Genomic DNA, 11827 nt, shown 5'->3' on the forward strand with positions numbered 1-11827 from the left:
AAAGGCGTTGCTCCGTGCGTCGCTGACGGCTAGGGCACGAAGGAGGTCACTCGGCTGCGGAGAGGGAGAAAGGAAGTGTCGACTTCCCTTGGTCCGGGCCTTATTCACGCGTGGGAGAGGAGGAGGGAACCGCCGAGTGGCGATTAGGGCTCGGAGGAGAAGGCGTCGGCTCGGGTGTGCGAGGGAGAGGAACAGAAACGGTGTCGGGGAAAGAAATAAGAGAAAAAGAAAAGAAAAAGGAAAAGGAAATAAAACTTTTCCTCATTAAAACAGGGTAGCCTAAACAGGCTTTTCCGCTCTCGTTTTTATCCATGTTAACTCATCCATACAAGCTCCAAAAAAATCCCGAAAAATTTTCAAAAATTTCAGAAAATTCCCTTATTAAGATTCGCCTATTTTCCGGTATTTTACAGCAACTTTCCTGTCAAGAAAAATACCCAAACACATATCAGACAAAGTGAAGCTCTGACTCACCTCCCCGACATGATGAAGTCCCTTCTCCAGCAACAGGGAGATGATGATGATGGCCAACTCAAAAATTGAGCAATCGACCTGCCTATCCGTGAGCTATGCCATAGGACTCAAAAATCGGCCTGGCGTCGAAGATGGAACCCTCAAACGCCATGCCTTTCTTAGGGTTAAATCGGCCGCCCATGTCGCCGCTCCACCACCTGCCTTGTACGTGCATCGTCTCGTACCCCTCTCCCTCGAACCACCGCTCCCGCTCCAGGTGGCGGCAAAGGGGGAGCCGTCGGAAGGGCACCCACGAAGGCGAGGTCGTGATTACCGGAGAGGTAGATTTGGCGCAGAAGGGGAGATAGCGGGAGGGGAGGGATAGGAGGAAGTAAGTCGATGCCCCTTCTGTGTACGAGCTCCTGGATCTCGGTGCTATTCTCTCTTCCTTCGGATTCCCTCACGTTGTCGACCAACCATGCCATGGTGGTCGTGGGCATCCTCTCGCTGTTCGGATCTCGTCGGCCCCTACCTTAGCCGGGAAGAGCTAAGAGAGGAAGGAGGAGGAGGAAGAGAGGATCAGACGAGCTTAGGACCGAAGTAGATGATTTTGATCCTGGGAGAGGAAAGGGCGTCGATCGAAGGGGAAGAAGGAAGGGGCGTGGATCGAAGGGGAAGAGGGAGATGAGGCTGAGAGAGATGGTCGGAGGTTTAGGTTTAGGTTTAGGCAGAGAGAAGGGGCGCGATATTTGTTTAGGTTTGGAGGGAACTTTGTGAAGTGTAGCTGGTGGGAAAATTAAATTATTATTTTTGGTTCATTAACATCGGGTTTTAAAAACCGGTGTCTATTAACAAAAAAAAAGGCGCTCATAGACATCGACTAAAAAACCGATGTCTATGAGCGAAAATCTGCGCTAATAGACACCGGTTTTTGAAAAAACCGGTGTAAAATACTCAAAGACATCGGTTTTTGCTTAAAACCGTTGTTGTTCCACTGATGTCTATGAGGGTTTTTCTTGTAGTGGCTGCTGGTCGAGACTACCTTATAAAGGTCGTTGAGGGCACCTTCAAGCCCCTTGAGGGTGCCTCCAATCTCTGGGTCAGCCACGCGTGGATAAGGTTTGACTTCTTCACCGCTTATCCTCTTGAAGGCGCCTCCATACTCCTTGAGGGCGCCTTCAAGGTTGTCCGAGGCACCTCAAGCCTCCATGAGGGCGCCTCCAGCTCCGCTGCGCAGACTCCTCAGCCTTGTACCCGAGGCGCCTCCAAGCTCCATGGAGGACGTCTTGGGTGTTGTTCATCCGAGGCAAACCTTGTTCTTTTGTCCCTGTAAGATATGTTAGTCCACAACACAATAACGTATCCTGCAAAACAAAGGTAACACATAATCATAACATAAAAATACAAGTCTGACAATCACTGGACTGTCCGGTTCTGACTTCGGATTTTCGACCGAAAACCCTAGGTCAAACCGACGCCTACTGTTCCCTCAGCGGGGAGCGCGTCCTCACTTACTCCACTCAGGAGAAGTTACCTTTTGCCAGTTCGGTCCTCCAAACTGACTGAACTTTTGCTCGGCGCTAGAGTCTTCCGGTCTTCATGCTGGACGCCCACTCCACGATCCGTCCAGACTTCCACCTGGTTCGCGACACCAGGATTTCCACCTAGGGTTACCGCCCCCTAAGACTTTTGCTCGAAGCTTCGACCCGCCAAGACTTCCCTCCTAGGGTTACCACCCCGTAGAGTTTTCGCCCTACCTAACCGCAACTAGGACTTTTACCTAAGATACTTAGGACTTTCCTGCAAAGCTCATTTACACATGTTAGATAACAACACAACTTAACTTTGAATCCATTGACATAATCAAAACACAAGTTCGATCACCGGATGCTTCTCGCACCAACAATCTCCCCCTTTTTGATTATCGCAACACGATTCAAAGTTAAGTCAAAATTATAACAGTAAATACAGAAAGTTAAACATGAGCATAAATGAAATAATTTGAAATCAACACCTATGCTTTCTCTTTCATGTTTAAATTGTTAATTTACTTAACTTTGACTTTTCTATGTTCAAAGTTAAGGCAAAATTATAACAGTAAATACAGAAAATTAAACATGAGCATAAATGAAATAATTTGAAATCAACACCTATGCTTCCTCTTTCATGTTTAAATTCTTAATTTACTTAACTTTGACTTTTCTCTCCCCCTTTGACATAAATAAAAAAGAACAAGTAGAGAGAAAAATATAGAAAAATATTCTATGTAATTTTAAGCTCCCCTGAATAGTAGCATTTAGCAAAATTTAGCTTTGAAAATACTTAGCTAATTTAGAAATATGCTGAAAAATATCTAACTTTTTCAACAAAAACTTAGAAACTTTTATATCTTTTTCGAAAAACAAACTTAGCTAAATTTTCAACTTTAAAATTGATTGCATTGAGAAAACACCTTGCCAAATAGCTAAGTTTTAGAAAATAATCTAACTAAGTTTAGTTAAAAAAAAACTTGATTAAGTATTTAGCTTAAAGGGGTTTTTTACAAAAGCATAGTTAAGTACTTAGCTTAAAAATACTTAGCTTGAATAATATAGTTAAGTATTTTACAAACTTAAAATATTTTCAAAAGTATTTTAACTTGATTTTACAAAGAAAACTTAGCCAAATTTTGAAAATAAATGCTTTGTCAAGCACTTAGCTTTCAAAACTTAACTTAAAAACATTTTGATAAATTTAGTACTTCGCTTTAAAATATATAAATAAAATTGATAAACCTAAGTTTTGAAACTCTCTTTTTCACAACAAAAAAATACTTAGCTAAGTAAGTGATTTGAAAAAATACTTAAGCAAATACTTAATTTTTGTAGATAATTTATTTTTCATTTTTTAAAAATAAATTGAATTTTTGGAAAAAATTATTTTTTGAAAAATAACTTAGCTCGACTCCCTTCACTCCCCCTTGATTAATGCTTAAAAATTTTTGAGGATCCTAGAGTCCAAGCATGTATTTAAAAAAAATTATTTTATATTTTCCTAATTTTCTATCTCACTTATTCTAGGTTATCAAACATTTTCAGCTTATGAGTGAGTGTGAGATGGAGTTGTCAATATTGAAATTGAGATATAGGTTTGGATTTCAAAATTTAAAATATAAGTAAACATTTCAGATTTTGAAGCTTCAAATACATATTAAAAATTAATAATCTTCCATATTAAATTAATTTGATATAATTAAGATTTTGAATATCTAAGAATTAATAATTTGAAATTTGATTATGATTTGAGAATAAATTATCATTTAGAAATAATTAAAATTTTGAAAATCTAATAATTAAATGATTAGAATTTTTAAATTCCAATATAATTTTGAAATTAATTAGGATTTAGATTTTGAAAATTAAATATGATTTGAAAATTAATTATTATTTGAAACTTAAGATTAAGATCTTGAAAATAAAAATTTAATAATTAATAATTTGAAATTTAAATTATGAATTGAAATTTTTTTATTACGATTTTGAAAATAAAAATTATTTTAAAATTAATTATAAAAATTAAGTAAGGTTTCAAAATTAATTATGATTTTAAACTTAAGATTTTGACAATAATGATTTTGAAATTAATCATAATTTAAAAATAATTTAATTATGATTTAAAATTAATTAGGATTTTAAAAAATAATTATGAAATTAATTTTGATTTTTAAAATAATTATGAAATTAATTATAGAATTAAATAGATTTTTTTTAAAAAAAAATTAATTATGATTTAGAATTGAATAACTATTTTAACCCTAGGTCCATCTCACCTTTTTTCTAAGTTATCAATCAGGGAACCTTATATGTTGTTGTGAGATGGTTAACTTTAATTTAAATTTTGTCTAAGGATTAATTTAATTTACATTTGAGTTAGACTTAGATTTTTCAATTGGTCAATTAAATTAAATACACATTTCAAAGATTGGCTCCCAGACTGTGGCGAGGCACTAGGCCTTCTTGGATATGAGATCATCCATAACTTCTAGACAGAGTCTTTCAAAGAAATTATATATTTAATTTTCCTTTTGAAAACTCCTAGGACTAACCAGTCAAGTGTAAATTATGCCTGAGTCCTTAATCTAGCCTAATCTAAGCATTTATATAAAAACAAGAAAAAAAAATCATCAAACAATTCTATTTATTTATAAAGATAGTTTTTCTATTGGCTCCCCCTGGATCATAGCTTCGATATGGTCTATCAAGAAAATGTATCTAATCCTTGAGGACCTAATAATAACCTAGTCCAACTTGATTAACCAAGCTAAACTTAGGTACTCATGCTTGGACTATGTTTCTATTTGATCTATTTACAATTGACAGATATGATTTAAATTTATGTTTACGCTTAAATCCAAGTCTGGATTTATTATAAACGACTCTTTGTTTTCCAAGAATCAGATTAAGATTTTTGAAACCCAACATGAATCGTTCCAACGTGTCCTTAAGTTCTTTAACTTGAGTTTTCATATTGGAATTTTCTTCCTCAAGTTGTTAGACTTGAGTTGAACTTCCAATTTGAACAGACTCAGTCAAAGGACTCGAGTTAGTCGCTTCCTTAAGGGTTGCTACCTCCTTTTGGAGTGACTTGACCCGGACATTGGATTTAGCTAATTTCTTTAACAAATAAGAAATTAAATTTTCTAAATTAGTACCAGAAATAAGAGAGCTTACAGTGGGGTTAGGTTATTCGGAAATGGATACGGATCCGTGGTTTCACTTGGACTCAGTTTCTGATTCACTCTCAGTTTCGGACTCAAACTCGGACTCGGTTTCAACAATATTCGCTTGTACCGGTAGAGCGAGGAAACTTGCTTGTTCTTCTTCATCGGAGTTTGGTTCTTCTTCTGACTCCGGTTCGGTTCTACGTCTTGCTTTTGGTTCGCACGCTCTACTTGTACCTGTAATCAAAGTTGTACCCTTCTCGGCCGTAGTAGTATTAGTATGCTCATTTAACTCAAATAATTCATCTATTAAATCACGCGTACTTACTTTCGTATCAGAAGTACCTTCGTGTAGCTCAATTAGCTTCTCCCATAACTCTTTCGCGCTTGAAAATGGGTCGACTCGATTCAGCTCCTCCTTGGTTAGGCCGCATTGAAGAGTATACATCGCTTTGGCATTGGCCTCAACCTTCTTTATAAGCTTTGCATCCCAGTTCTCACACGATATTGGCTTGCCGGTGCCATCAGTTGGGAGTTCCAGGCTGATTTTGATAATCATCCAGACTTCAAAGTGTGTTTGAAGGTACGACTTCATTTGGCCCTTCCAGTAGCCGAAGTCCTCTCCGGTGAAGAGCTGAGGTCGAGCTGTACTGTAGCCTTCTTGAAGAGCCATAGAAACTTGCACAATGAAAAACAAAAAAACTTGTCCCAGAACTTTATCCTGGATTAGTAGTGTGGGACACAAGAAAACTAATACGCGGCCTCTAGTGGTGTTGCACCAACTTCGAGAATAAAAAATTGATTACGAAAAATTGGATCGGAAGAAGGCAAGAATACCGATTCCGATTGACTCCGAAAAACTAAAAATTACCACAAAAAATATACTTGATTGGTAGTTTCACCAAATCAAAGCGACCCCGCTCTGATAGCAATTATTGGATCGAGATGCGTTAGAGGGGGGTGAATAGCGCTCGCGACTTTCACTTTTTGTATTAGGAAAACTTAACGTGTAGGTGCAGCGGAAATTAAAACAAACACAGAAAGACCCAAGTATTTTTACTTAGTTCGGAACCTTGGATGACTCCTACTCCAAGGCCCACGCTCATTGAGCGTTTACTTTGGGCAACAACTATAATCACGCAAAATTACAAGTATGAAATACAAATAAAGCAATAATTATATTATACCGACAACAAAAATAATAAATTTGAAGCTCCTAGTCGTTGGAGTGTTGCTACAGCTGTTCTGGATCGTCTCTTTAGCAGCATACGAAAGAAGGATCGTTTGGAATGTCTTGATACAAGCTGCTGGTCGAGACTGCCTTATAAAAGCTGTTGAGGGTGCCTTCAAGCCCCTTGAGGGCGCCTCCAATCTCCGAGTCATCCGCGCGTGGATAAGACCTGACTTCTTCACCGCTTATCCTCTTGAAGGTGCCTCCATACTCCTTGAGGGCACCTTTAAGGCTGTCTGAGACGCCTCAAGCCTCCATGAGGGTGCCTCCAGCTCCGCTGCGCAGACTCCTCAGCCTTATACCCGAGGCGCCTCCAAGCTCCATGGAGGGTGCCTTGGGTGTTGTTCATCTAAGGCAAAACCTTGTTCTTTTGTCCCTGCAAGATATGTTAGTCCACAACACAATAACATATCCTGCAAAACAAAGTTAACACATAATCATAACATAAAAATACAAGTTTGACAATCACTGGACTGTTCGGTTGTGACTTCGGATTTCCAACCGAAAACCCTAGGTCGAACCAACGCCTACTGTTCCCTCAACGGGGAAAGCGCCCTCACTTACTCCACTCAGGAGAAGTTGCCCTTTGCCAGTTCGGTCCTCCAGACTGACTAGACTTTTGCTCGGCGCTCGAGTCTTCCGATCTTCATGTTGGACGCCCGCTCCACGACCCGTCCAGATTTTCTCCTGGTTCGCGACATCAGGATTTCCACCTAGGGTTACTTCGCCCTAGGACTTTTGCCTGAAGCTTCTGCCCGCCAAGACTTCCCGCCTAGGATTACCACCCCCTAGGACCTAGGATTACCACCCCCTAGAGTTTTCACCCTTCCTAACCGCAGTTAGGACTTTTGCCTAAGATACCTTAGGACTTTCCTACAAAGCTCATTCACACATGTTAGATAACAACATAGCTTAATTTTGAACCCTTTGACATAATCAAAACACAAGTTCGATCGTTGGATGCTTCCCGTACCAACATTAGTAAGTTCTATTTGTCAATGACTTGATGGGGTCCTAATTATGTGAACACTACACAAATAGTCTTAGTAAAATTCAATAGCATCTTCAGCAATATAACATTCACCTATACACCCTTCAGGTCGATTGCGATTTTGCACACAACATTTTAAAATCTTTATGTATCTTTTAAATGGGTATTGATGGATCAAAAAGAATCGATAGAGAGGGGGGGGGAGTGAATATCGCTTGTTAAAAAAAAAAATTTGTATCGTAAAAATAATAAGAGTACAACGGAAAATAATAAGACTCATTCGAGTACTTGATTCAGAGTCTATGTCGACTCCGACTCCAAGACTCGCGATCCTTGATCGCACTAAAGGATAATCCACTTTAACTTTTCTTTCTGAAACCTTTGAAAAACATAATTCGTACAAATGAGAAGATAGTACCACACTATTATCTTTTAAAAAGCAAAACAATGCAAGCTTAACTAAAAATTATACCGACAATAGGTAGAAGATGAAGCTCTATTGACACGTCTTGATGGAGCAACTTGCTTGTGAAGATAAAGCGTAGAACAGTAGAAGCATGAGCAGAGGATTGTACAGAAGAAGTTATTATCAACATTGATCTTAAGGTCCAATTATAAGACATCTTCAGTCGACCGAAAAATGGTTCGGTCTACTAATACTTTCGGTCGACTGATCACCCTATCGATCGATTGATCATTCAACTTTCCTTTTTCATCGAGATCCGATCTTTACGTAATTAAGAGCATTAATTGATCAGTCGACCGATCCCTACAGTGTCCAACTTTTGTCGAGATCAAATCAATCACTGTGCTTTGCATATCTGGTTTAGTCGACAGATCCATAGGTTTGGTTGATTGATCCGCCTTCCTGCCAAATCTATTCTACTCGATCTAAACTCTGTGTTATGTCATCCTAGTTCGGTCGACCAATCCCTAGGTTCAGTCGACCAATCCTTCTGGTTTCTACAAAATAGAGTTAGTTTGGCAGTATAAAAATAATATTCCTATAACACAAAGTTAGCACAGTAGTATAATGATGCATGAGCAAGAAAAGATGGTAAGACTTGTCTTAATCTCAACCTGGAAACCTCTTGGTTTCTTCAATTGAATCAACGACCTAGGGTTTATCCCTTCTTGGGACACGACCTCCCCATCACTCCACTCCAATTTCTTACCTTAACTTATCTACCAAATATTTGATCCTCCAGACCTATTTGGACTTTCTCTGCTCAGTATCTAATCATCTGATCTACTAAGACTTTTCCTATAATACTAAATTAGCCAATAGTAATAATAGTAATGTAAAATACTATGGTAAAACTAAACTTAGATTTATCCAAATCCGTTTGTTCGGATGACTGCACGCAGTCGATCGAAAACTATCCAATCAACTTTTCTTAGAGTTCACTCCTCCAAGACTTCCCATTACCTAAGATTATCTTCCCCTAGAATTTTCTCCATCTGGTTTCACTCACCAGAACCTAGAGTTATCTCCCTCTAGGGTTTTCTATACCTGGCTTCACTTACCAAGACTCAGCATTGAATCAGCCCATTAGGGATTCGATATTGGGTCTACCAGATTTACAGAATTTTTCTACCTGACTTCCACAATATGCCAAGATTTTCCTTTCCTAGCTGCAATTAGGGGTGTTCATTCGGGTCGGTTCGGGTTATTTGGTTTATTTGGTTTATTTGGTTCGGGTTATTCGGTTATTATAAATTTTTAAATCCAACCAAGAACCAAACCGAATTAATTGTCAACCAAACCGAATCATCCGAAATTAATTCGGGTTATTCGGTTCAGGTACCATTTAACCCAAATTTTATGAGGTTGACTGGTAGAGTTTAGCTCAGCGAGAACCTATGGGGAAAGTCTCGATGGTGCAGTGGAGTGGAGGATCAAGGCATGCAGTATTGCAGTTGCTCTTGAAATTTTAATACGAAAACCAGAATTATATTCTAACCTACATTAATAAAACTATCAACCATGAATGTGCTCCCAGCAAGGCAGCAACCTGCCAACCCATACTAGGTAACAGAAAATTTGATGATAATATATTAGGAAAAAAAACATGTCCTTAAAAGAACTAGGATGATAATGATTAGCAATATAACCAAGTGCTTCTTTTATGTTCAAACAAATTAAATCTGATAATTATATTAAGTTGTATTTGACCTTAATTTGGCAATGATAGCCAAATGAATACAATTATACAAGTAGTGCTGAGTTTGATCGACGTCAGTTGAGCTTGATTCAGTTTGCCTAAGGTAAACACTTTTCTCTTAAGGTGGATTGGAAATTGATTTTAGCCCAAGATGGCCACAATCATCGAGCCATTCAGCCACTTCACCTAGACGAATTTCCTTGGATACATCACTCCTCTAGTTCAGCAACACTTGGGGAAGATGTAGCTTTAGCCTTTAGGGCAGCTTTGGATATTTTATCCGATCTGAGCCTGCAAACAACCATAAATCAGAAATGCATACAATATTTTTATAGCAAGAATATTCAGTGTGATGCTTCAGATACTATGGAGTAAGGACCCACCACAATAACACAATGAATAAGCTAAAAGAAACTGCTTCGGAAGAACAGAGAGTGGTCACCGAGAACTCCACCTTCATTCACACAATTGTCAAATGCTTTGATGTCTGACAATCAGAAAGAGCCAAGCCAAGCAACAAAAGAAGAAAAGCACCTGCACTTAGAAGGTTTCTCCTGTCGGAAAGGCAAGGTGAAAGGACCAAAATCTAAGTCAGGAAAGTAGACCATATCATACCACTTACTCACTTTGATGAGTTGATCGTGTTAAAAAAATAATGATGATGATGATGTATGTTGCAGTTGCAGTAGCCTTTGTCTTAGTGAGACAAAATAAAAGATTATACACCAATTACAGCACCACAAGAAAAATATGACAAACAGATAGCACTGATCAATGATCATAACCAAATCTAAATGAGAACATCCAAATTCTACTACATAACATAATATTATAGAAGTTTTGAGAATCCAAATTTCAATGTAAAGGTATTAAAGTTCATATTCAAAGTCTCCAAAAGCAGCCACGAGGCCCACGACCACGAGAGCCATAAAAATTTTTCTCCTTTTCATTTCATTTCTGAACTTTTCCTTCAAAATTTTTGCAGGTTCAATATCTACTGGTGAAACCCTTTTACCCAGTGATGATGAAGACGAAGAATGATCATAAGTAGATGAATGAGTTGTATTATGTAGAGCATGAATTCTCATATATTCATCATACAAATCATTCATTGATTCTTTGACAATTTGAACGATTGATGATCCATCCACCTTTCCATACACATCAGTAAACAAAACTTCTAGATATTCAAACTTATTCCTAGGATCAAGCACAGAAGCAACAACAACTAACATGTTCATTTTTTCAATCACTCCATAATATTTGTCAAACTTTGATTTCATAAACTTTGTCATGTCTTTAAGGCCAACATCATCTGCTTCATTGAGACATTTTTTCAATACAACAACAATACAAGCTATGTCATCCAAAAAAGAATGAGCAGTCACATTCTTTGTCCCTGAAACTTTCAAAGTAAGATCATAAAAATGTTCAAGAAAACCAATCAACCTCCTAACATTCTTCCAATCCGCTATTCTAGGCACCCCGGTATTTTCAAGATCTTCCCTAAAATGTAAATTCTCAGCATCAAATCTACTAAAAGCTCTTTCATATGCTTGGGCTGTTTCCAACATTAAATAGGTCGAATTCCACCTTGTAGGGACATCAAGCACCAAATTCTTAGTGCTACAGCATTTCTCAATTTCAGCAAAACTTTTAAAACTTTTAATTCTTGCTGGGGACTGCCTAACATATTTAACTGCAACCCTAACACGTTCAACAGATTCCCCAATGTGGTTCAACCCATTTTGAACAATTAAATTCATAATATGTGCAACACAACGAACATGTGTCCATTTTCCTCCCAAAATACATTTTTCCCAATTAGCAAATTTTTCTTTCAAGTATGTGATCGCTACATCATTTGAACTAGCATTGTCAACTGTAATTGTAAACACATTATCAATACCCCACTCAAGCAAACACATTTCCAAAGCTTTTCCAATATCATTTCCTCTATGACTTAACACCGGAGAAAAACTTAACACTCTCTTTTGCAACCTCCAATCATTATCAACAAAATGAGCAGTGACACACATATAATTAACCTTTTGTAAAGAAGTCCAAGTGTCGGTAGTAAAACAGATTCTACCAACATTTTCTTAAATTTGAGTCCTTACTTTTTTTTCTTTTCCTCTAAATATAACTGATAACAATCCCTAGTCACAGTGATTCTAGATGGAATTTGAAATGATGGTTGACAAACATTAATAAAATGCTTAAACCCTGTCTCTCTACAAACTTAAAAGCAAGTTCATCAACAATTATCATGTGACATAAAGCCTTCC

General features: G+C 37.7%; 1 protein-coding gene across 1 annotated transcript; it reads right to left on the minus strand.

Moving 5' to 3' along the window:
- Nucleotides 1–10490: 10490 nt before the first annotated feature.
- On the minus strand, nt 10491–11467 carry LOC122044027 (zinc finger BED domain-containing protein RICESLEEPER 2-like). Its single transcript, XM_042604575.1, has 2 exons — nt 10555–11467; nt 10491–10507 (listed from the first exon to the last, which is right to left on the minus strand). Exons 1-2 carry the CDS (start codon nt 11465–11467, stop codon nt 10491–10493), a joined length of 930 nt encoding a protein of 309 aa, XP_042460509.1.
- Between the last annotated feature and the right edge of the window lie 360 nt (nt 11468–11827).

Source organism: Zingiber officinale, chromosome 2A (assembly GCF_018446385.1).
Source record: "Zingiber officinale cultivar Zhangliang chromosome 2A, Zo_v1.1, whole genome shotgun sequence".
Taxonomy (NCBI): domain Eukaryota; kingdom Viridiplantae; phylum Streptophyta; class Magnoliopsida; order Zingiberales; family Zingiberaceae; genus Zingiber; species Zingiber officinale.